The 16,660-nt window shown below is 46.4% G+C and overlaps 1 protein-coding gene across 5 annotated transcripts in view; it reads right to left on the bottom strand.

Annotated features, from left to right (window-relative positions):
* The window catches only part of GATB (glutamyl-tRNA amidotransferase subunit B), an 85,662-nt gene that overhangs the window by 16,556 nt on the left and 52,446 nt on the right, over nt 1-16,660 (bottom strand). For 4 of the 5 annotated variants that reach the window (XR_014023361.1, XM_081304765.1, XM_081304766.1 and 1 more), the window contains exons 10-11: nt 10,719-10,852; nt 2,477-2,555 (exon numbers count right to left, since the gene is read on the bottom strand). Coding sequence is in view for 4 of the 5 variants with exons in the window: in XM_081304765.1 (XP_081160891.1) it covers nt 2,477-2,555; nt 10,719-10,852 (213 nt within the window). In the remaining variant the exon portion in view is untranslated. Of the gene's footprint in view, nt 1-2,476; nt 2,556-3,537; nt 4,326-10,718; nt 10,853-16,660 lie in introns of those variants that run through there. The other variant, XM_081304768.1, reaches the window with a different exon arrangement.

The raw sequence follows: 16,660 nt of genomic DNA, 5'->3' as shown, positions 1-16,660 counted from the left end.
GGGGAGTCATAATTGGTTCTGAAATTGGTTTTCTGCACAGAATCCTAAAAGCACAGGAAGAAAGCAAAAAAGTCAATAGGGTTACATCAAATTAAAAAGTTTCTGTGGAGCCACAGAAATAGCAAGAGAGTGAGGGAACCTACAGAATAGGAAAAAAATACCTGCCAGTTATTCATTTAACAAATGGCACTATCCAGCATATGTAAAGAACTCAGAAAACTTCATAGAAAAAGAAGAAATCCAATTTAAAAATGGGCTAATGATCTCAACAAACACTTTTCAAAAGATGAAATACAAATGGCCAATAAAAATACTTAAAAATACTCAGTATCATTAGCCATCAAGGAAATAGAAATCAAAACTACAATGAAAACCACCTTATTCCAGATAGAATGGCTATTATAAAAAAAAAACAACAACAAAAAAGAAAGAAAATCAAAACAAACAAACAAAAACCAAAACACAACGAATAGTGGTGAGGACGTGGGGCAGAAGGCACTCTCATCCTCTGCTGATGGGAGTGTGAACTAGCACAGCCATGTGGGAAACAGTATGGAAGCCTCATAGGACTAAACACAGATTTGCCACGTGGCCCAACCGTCCCACTTCTGCCTACAGAGGAAGGCTTTCCAAGGGACTGGGAAGGTGCTGGGGGCGGGGTGCTAGAATGTGGTTAGAAATGACTGGTGCAGTATGGAAATAGCACCTAGATTCCATTAATATGTGTAGTTAATGTGTGTTAAGAAAAAATAAAAAGCTTCATAAGTTAAAAACACCTATGACCTGTATGCTTAATAATTAAAAAAACTTAAAGCGCACTATCAACTCTAATTTTTGGAAGTCATTATCTAACTTCAGCTGTCTGCCCTCTCTCCCTTCCTCCCTCCCTCCCTCCCTGTTTATATGCAGGGGAGGGGCCTGGAAGGATATTCACCAATATTAATGGTAGGTAATGGCAGTGGAATTTGAGAATCTTATATTTTCTGCATTACTTAAATTCCTTATAATCAAAATACATTATTTCCCCCCTGAAACTTAACGAGCTCCTTAAAAACAGAAAACAAAAAGTAGAAAATGAAAAGATAAAGCCATGACATATAAGGGAGAGTCCCTTATTTATTTATGTAGCACACACTAAGCACCTTTCTTACAGGTTTTTATTTGGGTTTGATTGCCCCACAGAAGCAGCCAAGATTTCTTTAAACATTTCTGAAGTGGATAAAATGCAAGCCTGTCTCTCTCTACATCTGAACCCAGCTGTCAACACCTTCTAGCATTTTCCATTTCTCCCCACTGGAACGTCTCAGGCACTGCCCTAGGTTTTTGTTTTCTTTTCTTTTTTGTGGAGCAGGATGGGCAGGAAGGAGAAGGGGAGATATTTTTCTCCTTCATTTCAGATACAATAATTCATGTGCTCTTACGAACACACACACACACACACACACACACACACACACACACAGAGTTTTTTCCTACCCTCAGGCCATGTAATCTTTCTACAACTGCTGAGCATTGTCATAAACATTTGTATTCCTCTGACATCCTTGCAACCAAAAGCCTTTCCTAAATGGTGGGTCCCTGTAGTTGACAGGCTCACTCGATGTGGCTTAACAGAGCCTTTATCAGCTCCTGTCTCCAGCTGCACAGCAGAGAGCCTGCTGTATGCTCCATGGTGCCTCATAATTAGCCCAAAGCAGCCGCTTCCCCAAAGCCTCACTTTGTAACCTGCCACTACTGTCAGTGCATATAAATATTAAATGCAAAAGGCACCATTAAAATAACATTAGGATTTTGGCTGAAGCATTGACAGCTGCGATCTCTGAAGTTGAGATGAGGCAGCTGCCTAGAAGTTCTTTATCTTTCTGGGCACTTATTTGTAGTTTTCTGAATTCCAGGAATCACTCACACACCTCCTGCTGATAGGTGAAGGTGGAGATGAGGCAGAAAACCACCTTACATGAAGCTATTTTTCTGAGTTTTCACCCTGAGCACATGTGTAAAATTTCATCTACCAAATGTGTGGCAGTTGGACCTCACCCTCCTTGCTGAGCACTGACTCTCGAGGGCTACCAGGTAGCAGACCAGAGGCAGCTTAAGACTTGTGAGGCTGAGAGGACCTGAGAAGACCAGGCAGGCTGGAGGTCAAGCCGAGGCTGCCTTTGGCTCTGGGGAGGCTGTGGTCTGGCAACCCCCATGAGCTGTAGGGCCCCAGCCTTTTAAGTACACAAACATTTGAGGGAGACATTCAGGGCAAGGCCAAGCAATAACTCTTTCCCCCAAAGAGCAAAGACGAGGAGCAAACTGCGTGTGTCGTACATGGAGGCTAATCCAGATCTCTCTACCTTTCAGCCTCCACTGACATGAGGAGCCTTTAATATTTTCACTATGAAATCTACTTAGTAACAGCATCTGGATTTCACAGAAAACATTTACTGGGATAGTGGAGCAGTGAGAAACTTCTGAAGTGTGGACATACCTGTTTAGCAACGGATGAAGAAATGGCTTTCCTCTCCAGAAGGTCGAGAAGCTCAGCGAGCGCAGAGGGTGTGACGGGACTAGGCGGCCCCAAGAAGAGAAAGAGAAAGAAAGTTCACATTTCACACTGTCAGGGTATTCAGGATCCAAACTGCTCGATCTTACACGTTTAAATAATCACAACCACACTCCGGAATGAAAATAACAGGCCAATTGGGCTCTATTTTATTTTACTTATTTATTTTGTATTTTAGGATATAACAAATTTTTGTGACTGGTTTTGTTTTTTTCTGCTTATTTTACCACCCAACAATAACAGCTGTTTGGCAGAAGCTGTAGCAACAGACAACTGATCAGTGCAATTAGTCAAAAAAAGGAGGTGGCTGCAAATTCATGAACCACAAAGAGAAAGGGGGAAAAAATCCAGTAATTAAATATTTTCAACGGAAAGATCGGCCTAAAAATTACTTCAAACAAAACAACTAACAAAGCCACTTTTCTGTGTTGTTTCTATGCAAATATAAATTCCTTATAATTGTGAGAGATTTTCTGTAGGGGAACACAATGTCTCCCAGCCCCGGCTCTACCTGTCCTCATGGGCCCTCGGTATAATCTGTTCTCTTCTGCAGATTCACAACAGCTTTCTGGACACAGAAGGGCCCCAAATCCATTATATCTACACTTCTGTGATATAACTTATTTGCCAAGGTGCCATGATACAAAAGGTCAGGGGGAAAGGAAACACTGTAACGTGTCATTAACTCACTTGGGGTAGGGTGAAGGGGTGTGTCAAGACGACTGAAAAGATGAGACTGAATTACAGCCTCCTTTACAAATATCTGGTTTTCTACTTTAAGGCATAGGCAGCAACTAGGCTAATGAAATGCTGTCTATCTGAGGTCATTAGGGGACTAGTTTAAAACAAGAGGAATGACTTTAAAACAGCACACAAACATGTCCTAAGTCACAGCTTCTGAAAGGTACGTGCCACTTGAAAATTTATCCACTATTTAAGTCCTGGTTTCCACCATTCACAGTTCATTTCTTTGTGGCTCTTACATAGGGAACCAGAGTTCGGCTCCTATGCCAGTTTCCATGAACTCCAGCCCAGTAAAGTGCAACTTAACCAGGAGTGGCTTACGGGTCTCAGACCCAGATACAGGGGAACCTTTATGGTTGTTCATTCAAATCAGCTAACACACTGAGTCAGCCCATCATCCCTGAAATGCTTGTTCATTCCAAAGTATGAATAAAGGGTAATTTCAAGTGGAAATTAGGTTTGGAAAGTGTCTGGTGTTACTAAGTTAGTGTTTGGAACATCTGTGAACCATGCTGATTAAATCTCAAAAGAAAGAGGGGCAGAGGGCTGTGAAATAAATCACTATCCTTTTCCAACCACCCATCTTACTGACAAGTAGAAAGGAATCAGGTTTCTCTAAAAATGTGGGTTGCTTGCATGTTCTGCAATCCTAGAAAATACAACAGCCAATTATCTTATAGTGGAGACTGTGCCTGGACCCGCAATAAGGGCTGAGGTTTCTAGAGCATGCAAAATATAGGGTCTCTACCCCCATATGGGTTAATTATCTCAGTTCATCGGGGCTGATATAACAATACCATTGCCTGGTGACTTATAAACAATAGATTTCTTTCTCACAGTTCTGGAGGCAGGGATGCTAGAGATCAGGGCACCAGCAGGTGGTGTCTTGTGAAGTCCCTCTTCTCGGGAGTGTCCTCACAGGCATCCAGGGCAGCTCTCTGGGGCTTCTTTTATAAGGGCACTAACATCACTTATTCACCCTACTTCCTAATACCACCACCACAGGGGTTAGGATTTCCACACAGGAATTCTGAGCACACAGAAATGTTAGCAATGGGAAGAAAAAGAACACAAAATCACTGAAAATACTTAGAGAAATTCATCTAGTGACCTCAATTTGTTAGGTTATAAATTTACACTATAAATCTCTCCACTGATGTAAAAAGCACGTGGGATTTTCCAATTATCTTTTTGTTCCATAATGCTCAACACATAGTAGGTCAATAATATTTTTGTCACAGGATTCCTCCTGCCAATAGGGTATCTGAGGTGGTCGGTTTCAGGATCACCATCCCCACCCCCATCCCAAGGATACTAACATGTGCAGACACTCAGGTCCCTTATATTAACATTACAGTCTGCACAGAAGCTATGCACATCTTCCCATATACTTTGAATCATCTCTAGATTAGGTATAGCTAATACAATGCAAATGCTACGTAAATAGTTTCTATACTCTATTGTTTGGGGAATAATGATAAGAAAAAAAGTCTGTATGTGTTCAGTAGAGATGCAATTTTCTTCCAAAATATTTTTGATCTGCAGTTGGTTGAACCCTCACATATGGAAGGCTTACTATACTAATTCCAGGTACACCAGTGCATAACTAGAATGAGGGGATGACAAACATTGGTACCCATCACACCAAGCCTGAAAGACCCCCCTCCCCAGGTAACTAAACAGACCATCATATTTCAAAGCCAATGGCAGCAGAAAGAGAAGCTACTAATTTGCTGCTGTCAGATCTAATACTGGCTTCCGGACAGTGACTGTGTCTCCACTGGGGAAGCGCCGATGTGGGAAGTGGAGGCTCTATGCAGACTGTCTTCCCCCTTGACACAGGATCTTTCAAACCTTCCAATCTCACCCATTCCCCTGAGTTCTTCTATGGTCCCAACTTCATGTCCAGCTTGGATTCTGAGAGCAGACACCCTGCCACTTCTCAGCCAGGGCCCACCCCAGTGAAATGGCTGTCCATCTCGATCCCAAGCTGATCTGCCCGAGTCCCCCCTTCTCTGCTTCTGTTGAAGTAGGACTCAAGAAGCTGCTGCAGGAAGATGCTGGGCTTGGAGTGTGCTGCTCACTGAGGCTGCTGTTCACCCTACTGGCACCCCAGTGCCCACCCTGCCTGTGCCCACACACCCAGCAACTGCTCCAGACGGTCTCCTGCCCACCCTCTTCCCTGCACACACCCCACCTCCCACTTCCTAGGGAGGTCAGCTGATGCAAGGCCAGTGGCCCCTAGTGCCCCTCCCCCCATGCTCTCCACCCCATCGCCTGCCACATGCCTATGATTTGGATTCCTCCTGGGAGGTGCACTTTCTCCATCTTGTGGCTTTAATCTCATCCTTCACAAATGCTCAGACCTTTCCTATCTTGAAAATGCCCACAAACGACTAGAGCTGCTGGGTTTCTTACCTTATTTTGGCCAATAACGATCTAGCCTTGCTGGTTACTCTGTGCCCTCAGGAGCATGTGTCAACTGGGGTCCACCCCAGCCTGCTGAGCAGCTCCGCTCAGAAACCATCCACTCACTTGCTGCCAAACCCCAGCCTTCCCTTCTGCTGCCCCAACCCAAACTCAGCCCCTGTGAGCAGGCTTCTTCCAGGCCTCCCTCTGCTCCTCCCTCAGCTGTCTGTCCACCCCCCTCCCCTCTCCAGGTCCTCTTCCTGGGTCCCTGGCCTTCCCTCAGTCTGCAAAGGGGAAGCGCATCTGTTCCCAGGGATGCTGCTGCTGCTGTACCTGCCTCCCGTGAGGTCCCAAGCTCACCCAAACTATGTGTTTTAAACCAGGTGGCAAACTTCTGGAAAAAGCTAGATGGCAAATATTTGAGGATCTGTGGGCCACACACGTTCTCCTTCCTTCCTTTTTTTTCGTGGTGTGTGTGTGTGTGTGTTTGTGTTGGAGATTAAACCCAGGGCCTCCAGCATGCTAAATACACATGCACCACGGAGCCTCACCCCAGCCCTACCCCCTTTTTAAAGAAGATAAAAAATCCATTCTTATTCACAGGCTGCGTGAAAACAGACTCGCCAGCCAGCCTGCCAAGCTACACTTAGCCTCCCACTGACCAGCACCCTCTGGGTCTCAAATGATGGCAGTGCCATGCCTCTGGTTACCTGGTGCAGATGGTCATGCCATTTTTGCTTAGCTCACTGCCCACTCCCTGAAAGTTTAGCCCAATACTGACAAGTCCCAGTGATCCTTCAAAACATTAACTACAGCCGTGCCTCCTCCTGCATTCCCAAAACTGTCATTTTTGACAGTGTTGTGACAGTAGCCCCAATGATCTAACATGCTTCCAGTGGCTGTGGCCCATTCTTGGAAGCCATCCCACATGACACTGCTGGACTAAACCTCCTGGCATCACCACTCCCTACTTGGCTCAAAAGCCTCCCTGCTTTCCCAGTGCTTAGGACTCATGCCCACTTAGACCTGAAGTTTAGGACACTCCCCTGACCTGGACAGCCAGACAGCTGCACTAGCCTGATTTTACTACAGAATACTTAGGCAATATGCAATTTCCATTTTCTTAACTATAGTTCTACTTTCTTTTTTAATATTTGTTTTTTAGTTATAGATGGACACATATCTTTATTTTTAATTTTTATGTGGTGCTGAGAATGGAGCCCAGTTCCTCACAGATGGTAGGCTATTGCCCTACCCCTGAGCCACAACCCCAGTCCCCGTTGCACTTTCTTAACTAAAGCAAACCTATTACAATTTGAAATTTCTTATTAATTTAAATAACCTCCCAAAGTAACATACTGAAAAACAATCAGAAAGTTCAGAGAAGACTGGATTTTTTATATGCCAGTCTTTTGATATGAAGAAAGCAAATTTGCACAATCAGCATCTATAAATTTGATTTCTAGAATGTTCCCTGATGGGGTGTCAGTAGGACATAGTAGCTAGCTACTGCCCCTCTAAGTTTTGGTAACATAAGTCCTAGTGGCCAAGGCTGTTCATTAATTAATGTTTGCTCCAGGGTTAGGTTGGTACATTCTGTGTCTGTGGTTTGAATATGAACTGTCCCTTCTGAAACTTGGGTTGAAATTTAATGTCTATCAAGGGATACTAAGGGGAGGGACAGGTAGGACCTTTAAGAGGTGATCAGGGCTCTGCTTTCCTGATGGATTAATAGGTCTGACATTTCTTGTGTCTGTCTGTTGCCATGTGGTATCCTACATGGCTTCAGGATCTGCCAGTAAGGCCATCACCGATGCGGCCACTTAATCTTGGACCAGAACCATGAGCCAAGTCTGTGGTATCGTGCCATTAACAACAGAAGACAGACCCAGTCGGCTAAAGGTTATTTGAACTGTGCAGAAACAGAGCGGCTACCACTGGTTCCAGCTCCTCCTCACATGGTTTGAATGACTGTGATGTTTATTTGGACAGAACCAGGGCTCCAAATTACCCAACAAATTACTCAACAATTCATCCTCCAGTTCCTTTAGAAGCCACTGGTTGTTCAGCAGACTGACATATAAAGAAACTGATGCAAAAGTCAGGAGAGTGGCATGTATCCAAGGGAAGTCACCTTATCTCTTAGGGCCTCTGTTTCCTAATCTGCTACCAAAGTTTTCTCCCAGACTAAAATTCAGCAGCTCCAAGAGTTACACCCAATATGGCAGCCATGACTCCAGAGCCTAGGGATTTATACCTGCTCTGTACACACAAGCCCCTCGCCTGCCTGGGGCCTTCCTGGGTTCTCGGGACAGTGTGAGTCTCCCTCCTCTCTGTCCCATCTTGCTGTGTAGATGTGAAACAGGAAGTGACCTACTCTGCCTAGATTTCAAACACAGAAGTCTAGGCCTCTTCAGGAGAACGACAGTGACTTGGGGTGGGACTCGGCTGGGGCCTGTATATCTACACACACACACACACATACTCACACTCTCTCTCTCTCTCTCTCTCTCTCTTTTTGGCTGTCTTCTGTCCTCTGCTCTTCTCAGTTCTGCTCGCGCTAGTTCCCTGCCATTCCCACACCTTGCCTCCCACAGGCATCACTGGCTCATCAAACCCTACCCGACCTTTAAGGCTCTGGTACAGCTGTGTCTCCTCCATAAATTCTGGATGGATCCTGCCTTGCCTGAGTGGCTACTGTACTGTCAGGGTAGAGTGGCATTTCTGAGTGGAGAGGTCACACCTGGGAGGATGGGGATGAAAGACCACGGATGCCATGGAGTTCAGCAGACTGTCGTCAGCAAGGCGAAGAAAGTAAGGGAACTGAGGCCAGAGACTGCACTCTCCTCACAAAATCCTCCGAGGCAGGCCCCATCAGAGTTGATTTCACAGAACGAAATGGAGGGGCAGAGCGAACTCATCCATGTCAGGCTGGCAAGGAGCCGGGTCAGGAGGTGACTGACCCCCACTACGTGGGCATGTAATGGACAGCAGGAGACTGCACATGGCCTGTACGGCCAGCCTCTGTGCCCAGATGACTTTGCGGAATCACGTATTAACGTGAGTCTGTCGTCCTTCTACTTCTCCATGGCCCTGGGATGCCCCTGAGGTGTCGTCACCCTCCTGGCCTGCGCGCCACCTCCCCAGGGCCCTGCAGGGCCATTTGCCTAAGGAACTCTCCTGTACTCCCTGGGTTCAAACCTGATGCTTATATTTCTCCTTCTTCAAATGGGCAGCTCACCAACTCTCCCTGGTTTTCCTTCTACTTCTCTGCTATTTGTCTCAGTTTCCTTTCCCTTGGGCCGTTCTTCTCAGTCAAAGGCCGCAGAGCCTCAGGTTCCCTCCTCGGCCGCCCCAGCATGCCGCAGCCTCCCTGATGGCTGTCCTCTGCCCATTTATGTGCTGTAACTGCTCGTCCACCTCCCCTGCACTAACAACCTCTCCTGGGGAGCCACCCCAGACTCGCCTCGCGATGCTCACACGTGCTGGTCCCCATGACCAGAACCCTTACCCGCGGCTCCCCCGCTATCCTTCACTCGGGTCTCAGCGGAGCTGGGATCTCCTTCCCCTCACAGAGCACCGCCTGCTGCTTCATGGTTGCCAGGTCCTAAACTGTCAGCTCTCCGAGGCCAGGGCCCGCATCTGCCTGGGGACTGTGCACAAGGCAGAGTCCAGCAAACATGTGCTGAATAGTGAAGAAGTGAGCACTCACAAATTTATCCCTCCCAGACGTCGCATCAGCCATGATCCACACACACGCTGACTCCTGGCTCCCACTGGGCTGTCTGTCCTGCAGGCAGCTCAAACTTGGCATGTCTACGTGCATCATGGTGTCCTCTAGCCCTTCCCTCTGAACTTACTCCTTTTCCTCGTCTCTACCAAGAGTGGGAAAGACTGTCATCCATTTTACCTCAAGTGGCCAAGCAAGGAATGTAGGTGTGACCCTGTGTGGGGGAACTGCTTCCAGCTCGGTCCCCTCACTTTAGCTGGGCCATCTCCACCCTGGCTCAGGCCTGGATGTTTCCAACGGGTCTTTCTGCCTCTAGACTGTTCTTCTACTCTGCTGGATTATGCCCTCTCCCCCCATACATACATACATACATACAGATATAGATATAGATATAAAAACCCTAATCTTCCAATGTGATGGTATTAGAAGGTATACCTCTGGGAGGTGACTAGGTTTAGATGAGGTCATGAAGGTGAGGCCTCCAAGATGAAATTATTGTCCTTGTAAGAAGAGACCCAGAGTTTTCTCTCTCCACCCACAACACCTAATCTTGGACGTGCCAACCTCCAGAACTGTGGGAAACAAATATATTTAAGCCACCTAGTCTGGAGTGTTTTGTTACAGCAGATGAGCTTACTAATGTACACCATACTCCCCCAATGTGAGGCTCAAGTGGGTTTGTAACCCTAGGGCCCAGGTGGCCTGTGGTTGTCTCTCCAGCTTTGCCCCCATTCTTGCCCGACTGCCTCGGCACTCTGTGGTCTTGTTTCTGAGTGTACATGGCCACTGCCTCTGAGCATGATGCTACTGCTTTCTTGGTTCAGTGCTTCTGTCCCTCCCACCACCCAGGGCTGGGCTCAAGTGTCACCTGGGGGAAGCCCTGGGTGATTCTGCAGCCCCCACGCAGGGCCTTGTTATTAGCAGTCACAGCACCCCACGTCTGCCTCTGCAGTAACAGGATCACATTGAGGTGACTGTTTTCTTACAGGTCTGTATCCCCTGCAAGTGTGCAAACTCCTCATCTTTCATCTGCAGGCCACCAGCCCAGTCCCTAGCACAGTACAAAGGACATGGTGCACAGTCAGGAGAACTGAACAAATAGATGAATTTTCAGATGGGATAGAGACTATTTTTAGAATTCAGAATATACAGGCCATGTTTGTTGTCTTTTCAGGAGAGCCTGAGGGAGAAGAGGAAGAGGAAAAACTCACCCTGCCCTATTTCAACTATTTTTAGACAGAGTTCATGATAAAGGAAGAAAAGAAATCCCCAGATCTCACTCACCTCTCACTGACAGTCAGGTTCTGTTGCTTTAAATAGCCCAGGAAAGTGTTGAGGACCCAGCTAGCCACCTTTTTTGGCTCTGCCCTAGTTTCTTTTATCACATTTTGGAAGAACTCCAGTAGGCCAACTTCATTCTGTTAAAAAAAAAAAATTATATAAAGCCCTTCCCAAAATGAAAGATCAGCATTCTAAGGCAAATCTGACATTCACTCTTTCTTTGCTAAATGCTGAGATGTCACCAGAAAATTCTGATCGTTTTCAGTATATGGCAAGAATTCTACTTCTACTACTGCCACTCTGCATTCGGACAGCATTTTCTTGAAGGAACGATCGTGTGTGTTTTAAGAGCCTAGTGGACAGTAAAGGACACACTAGGACACACTCTTCTGTCCTTTCACATCACTCATGTACCCAGTGGCCTCTAGCCTTGAGCTGCAAACTGGTCCCACATGTTTAATGCCGTTTTTCCTTTCTAGGCCTGTCTCCTGTTAGGAGTCTTAGTGATTGCTAGAAAAGAAGGTAGGAAATGGAGCAGATCAAGAAGGAACGAGCACATGACCCAGTCAGGCCAGACGCAGAACCAGTGGAGGAAGCTGCTGGCTCCCAGGCCCTGTGAGCAGGCGAGGCTCGCTGGCCCTGCCTCTCATGGTGCTCCTTGAAGTCACCAGAGGATTGAATGGACATGGAGAGCTGCTTCATGAAGACTTCACCGTAGTCCCCTCTGGACGGTCAGCTGCATGAGTTAGGGCCATGCTGTTCTAACACAGAGCCAAGTCAACGCTGGGCCACTGTAGCTGCTTGGATGGAATCAGGGTCTGCTGTCACCATGTCACACTCATTCTTAGATGTCCTACATTCATCTTTAAATAGTGGAATTGCCATAGTTATGCATGAGAGTGACTGGGCACTCATCAGATTTCATACTAATGGCCGCCAGCTCAGTGATTTGGCACAACTCAGAAATTTGGCTAAGACTGCCCCTAAAATAAAAAATAAAAACATGCTCGACTCATGTGGTGGAGGCTGAAATTTCCAAATGCAAAAGGGTACACATTTTAAGTAACAGATTTCCCTTACCTGCTAAAATCCAAATCAAACTATACTTTCCTTAAAATATTTTATTTTTTTAACATTCATACTGCAGCTAAAGCTTCCACTTCCTCCCCTTTCAGGGAACCCATCATTAAGCAAGGAACTTTCTGGAAAAATAAGATACCGGGAAGAAACAAGAAATACAAGTTCTCTCAAAGTTTAGTTATACTAGAAACTTCAATATATACACACAGGCACAAGTGCTGAAATAGAAATTCCATAATAAAAAAAAAATGTATGCGCCCTTTGTACCAGATAAATTCTCTGGTGACGGGCCTGCTGAATAATCCCATAATCGTCTCTTGAATCTCCTTTCGAGCCAATAGCTATTATTCTGCTCATGCTAAAGCAGGGCAAAGGCCACCTTGGCAGCCCAGGCTTGACCGCAGATGAAGGCGAATTCAGGCAACATGAAGAGGAAGTACAGCTCAGCTTCCAGGAAATAGTCAAACTTCTGCCATGGTGTGCAAATCACTGGGGAGAGAGAAAACTGCTTTCCAGCCCCAATCAAATGGGCAGAGTTCTCTGTTCGAACCCAGACAGGCAGGCCCACTGGCGAAATGAGCCGTTAGGAGGAGAACTCTGCTTTGCTAAGGAAAGGTTCCCGAAATCCACCTAGAAATATTGCGCTCGAGCTTGCAGGCTTGGCTGAGCGGCTGGGGCGTGATGAATATCTACTCCTCTACCCTTGGGTGGTTTTTTTATTGGATGGATAACATGGCAAGTCAGATTTCTGTTTGTCTTTTCATGTCAGTGCTGTGATGAAGCCTCTCCGAGTTGGAACTGTACTTCACTGGGGGATACGCGGTTTCAGTGCTCAATTTAAAGTGGACGTGAAAATCTGCTACAGGGAGTGGGGCTGTCGGAGGCTGCGCTGTGCTGCAGCTGTCCAGAGAATGATGGATCAATAAAAGTTGCGGACGGGCTGCTTGCTTTGGCTCTTCAGAGCCCAAGCCTGCTTTCCAGGGAAAATCGCACATGCATTCTGGTTTCCTAGTGTTAGTTCTTCGATGAGACTGGCAAATGCTAATAAGCCTGGCACAGATCTCCGAAGTCCCTGGTGAACATGGCAGTGCAACCATCTGTTTTTTTCTGAAAAACAGCAGACTGGTAATTCCCTTACATAAAAATCATATTAAGAGCAATGCAGACAGGTCACTGCACTAGAGGACCTTCAGTGTCCTTCCCTGAAGCCATAAGCCTCATCTGTCCTACACAGGACAGAACTGAAACTTCAGCCACCCAGTGAGTCAATCTCCTGGTTCACATGACTCCAGTTGTTCCTCAGAGGTTGCTGAAGTGCAGCAGGGACAATCGGTCTTGTCTTATGTATAATACCAGGCAGTCTCGAGCTCTGTGACTGGAAAGCATCTTTTTCACATTTCAATCAAATTTCCCAAAGCATTCAATGACATCCAGAGTCAATGTCAGGTGAACCTCTCAGACGATAACAGGAGCCCTCACCTACTAATGGACCTGTCAGCTGGTCAATGCGGGGGTGAGGCAAAGTGGAAGATCACCTCACTTTCACTGCTTGCTCTCGGAATGAGCCTCAGTTTACCCTTGCATAGGGGAAGCAATCTGTCCCCAAGTTGTCCTTTGTATTCTACCTTCAGAGACAACAAAGTGTTAGATGACTGTCCAGTTGGAATAGGATGAAGGCTGATTTCTCAACTGCAATTCTCATTCTAAGTCACACACCCTGTGAACCCGATGACAGTCCAGAAATGAGGCTGGACTATATTTATAAGTAGAATGAAACCTGATAGAGACAGCTGCCCAGGGGCAGGTTCAGAGAAGAAAAAGAAGCCCAGAAAATACTAGTGAAGAAACAGCTGGTTATGTGACAGGGAGTGTCTTGGCACCTATGAGGGAACCTAGATTAGAGATGCTGGCTGATCAAGGTCTTGAGAGCATTTACTAAATATAGCGCTCCCCTTCTCCATGGGGGGGATATGTCCCAAGTTCCCCAGTGGATTCCTGAACCCTGGTCGGTACTAAATAAGCCCTGTGTTCTCCCACATATAAATATCTGTGATACAAGTTCTAATTGATAAATTAGGTCCAGTAAGACTAACAATAACTAATAATAAAATTAAACTATTATAATAATATACTGTAATGAAAGTTTAAAAAAATTTTTTTTAGTTGTCAATGGACCTTTATTTTTTTATTAATTTATATGCAGTGCTGAGAATCAAACCCAGAGCTGAGAATTGAATCCAGTGACTCATACATGCAAGGCAAGTGCTCTACTACTGAGCCAAAACTCAAGCCCTGTAGTGAAAAGTTTTTTATAACATACAAATTATTTCTGGAATTTTCCATTTAATTACTTTTGAACCATGGTTGACTGTGGCTACCTGAAAACTTGAAAGCCCAGGTAAGGGAAGACTACTGTACCTATTAGACACCTGGTAGTCAGCCCTGTGGGCAGCTGTGTATGATGGCTGCTGGTGGTGAAGGTTACAATGATAACAATTGTAGGGGCCTGTCCTGTAAGTGAATTCCAACAACCTGTGAGCTGAGAATTATGAGGACACCGAAGCACTAATGTTCATGAGGCCACATAGCAAGACAGCAGCAGAGCCAGGAATCTGAACCTCTGCAGTTTGTGTTCTTGTGTGACACTGCCTTTGAGCAAAGAGGACACAGTCGATGCCTTCCTGGGGACTGAGACTGAGCCCCTATCAGCGTGAGGCTTGATGAGAGGCAATGAGCTCATCAAAAGAGAGCGCTTCCCCACCCTTCCATTATTTTGATATCTGCCAGATGTTCAAAGGTTATTAACCTATGAAAGATGCTTCAGAGGCCCCCAGCAATTAGCCTAGAAATTGGAAAGAGAAAATGGTAAACTCACTGTTTGCCTTTGCCAAGGTACACCTAGGCCACCTGGCACGACACACTCCAGTTCCTATACTAAGGAGGAAGACGGTGGCAAACCTACAGCCCCTGCCACTAGGGTTCCATGGGACAGGAAAGTGGCCAGAGGTCCCCCATGCCACTGCACCAGAGAAATTAGACACTGCTCAGTTCTCAAGTACCTTCTGACCCAATGAGACACATCCCCGGATTTCTCATGAATTCGGATGTGAAGCACACTCTATTTTATCTACTGCACTCTGGTTCCTCTAATAAGGGTAATCCAGGTGGTAGGCTTGTACCTAAATGGGCAGGTCACCCCTGTGGCGAGTGGGGCTGGCTGTCCAGGAGGTTTTGCCTCTGCAGACTGAAGGCTGGTGGTTTTAACTGGGCAAGGCTCTCATGTGTCATAAGGTGGCATTTTGTGGAGCCACAGACGGGAATTACATCCAGTCCCTGTGTGGCAGGGGTTGAGGGCTTGAGTAGCTGCTGAGCAATTGTAAAGACAGTCGGGGGCCTGTCATCTACACATCCATGGGGGCTCTGTCCTTCTCTCCTTATTCCTGTGAATTTGGCTATTCTTACAAGATAAGAAAAACTAAACTCAAACCCACCAACTCTGTAAAACATGGCGGTGAAAATAACACCAACTGCTAGTTGGGGATGGAAATGAAGTAAAAAGGGCCAAGAAAGCAATAGTTCTAGGTCTGAAGGTTGAAGTTGTAGGAGATGAAGGACTGGAATTATTTTGGGGGTGGTGACGGGGGTGGCAATGGCTCTGGTCTGTGATGTGAATGAGCCTTTCCAGGGGCTGTGATAATCTTCCAGTGAGGGTTCCTGCGAACAGAATAACCACTGAGACGGGCCTTTCCAGAAGGGAAAACAAAGGGGGTTAACTGGCACGAGGCTGCCTCGAAAGCAGCATTCTCACGTGACAGTCCCCCCTCAGGAGAAAGCCAAAAGAATCCTGAACCAGTGTTCCAACTTTTAAACTACAAGAATCTGCAGAAGCTCTGAACAGACCTACCCACACCAAAGGCATGCTCTCTGGGCCATCCCAAGGACACACGACTAGAGGTGGATAGTCCTATTTTGGTCCCTGTGACTCCCAGCCCTGGGCCATGTTCTCCAGCGGAGCTCTGGAGACCCTACACTCTGAGCAGAGCTCTCGACAATTTCACTTGTGCCATGTTTCTGGCAAAACCGAGTTGTACACAAATCCTGAGTCAACCCAGTGCACCAGTCTGTGCAGGGAATACTCAGGCCAACGTGGAAATGAATTTACACTTTGGGAGGTACTTGCTCTAGGAGAGAAGTCAAAGGGAGGCCCATTTGGGAATAAGCATTTCTCCTGCCTAATCACAATACAAAAAATTAAAGCAGTGAGGGCTGGCAGCAGCGGAGCAGTTACGAGACTGCATCTGCAAGAATGGGACCCTTGAAGTACGCTAACAGACAAGCAATTCTGGCTGTAGTCACATTTCAAGGAGCCTAAAGCCACCACTGTCATCTGGGGTAAGCAAGTCAGCGGGGGAGAACTCGTGTTGCTCAACAGGAGCTTTCTGACTGCAGATTAAAATTGGCAAGGAGCTCGCCGGCCACGTAGATATGCGTATCTCCTTCAAGATCTGCCTGAAGCCTCAAGTGGCATATTTTATTTGTCCTGAATCAGAAATTATTCCATAACTAAGAAATGCTGCTTCAGGACGGGTTGGGGACAGAACTGCCTGCAGGTCTCCAAGGTAGGGGGCTCAGGACTTCACTGCCCCCTCTGCTTTGTCCACAACAGGCGGGTTGCTGAGGGGGTCGAAAGCACAGAGCATGGAGAATCCTCACCTCTGAAGGCCCTTGTCACTTGAATTTGGAAGAAATGGAGACCTGTTTTTGCAGGGGTAGAATCAGAAGATGCCTCTTTTTATTCAACTTTACCAGAACAAAATTTTGGTTAGTTTTCTAGTACAGAGAGTAACTGCAAACGCGTCCTCAAG

The sequence above is a fragment of the Spermophilus citellus genome (genome assembly GCF_964194105.1).
Source record: "Spermophilus citellus genome assembly, chromosome: 8".
NCBI lineage: Eukaryota > Metazoa > Chordata > Mammalia > Rodentia > Sciuridae > Spermophilus > Spermophilus citellus.
Note: the sequence above shows the minus strand (reverse complement) of the source record. Positions and strands in the feature narration are given on the sequence as shown.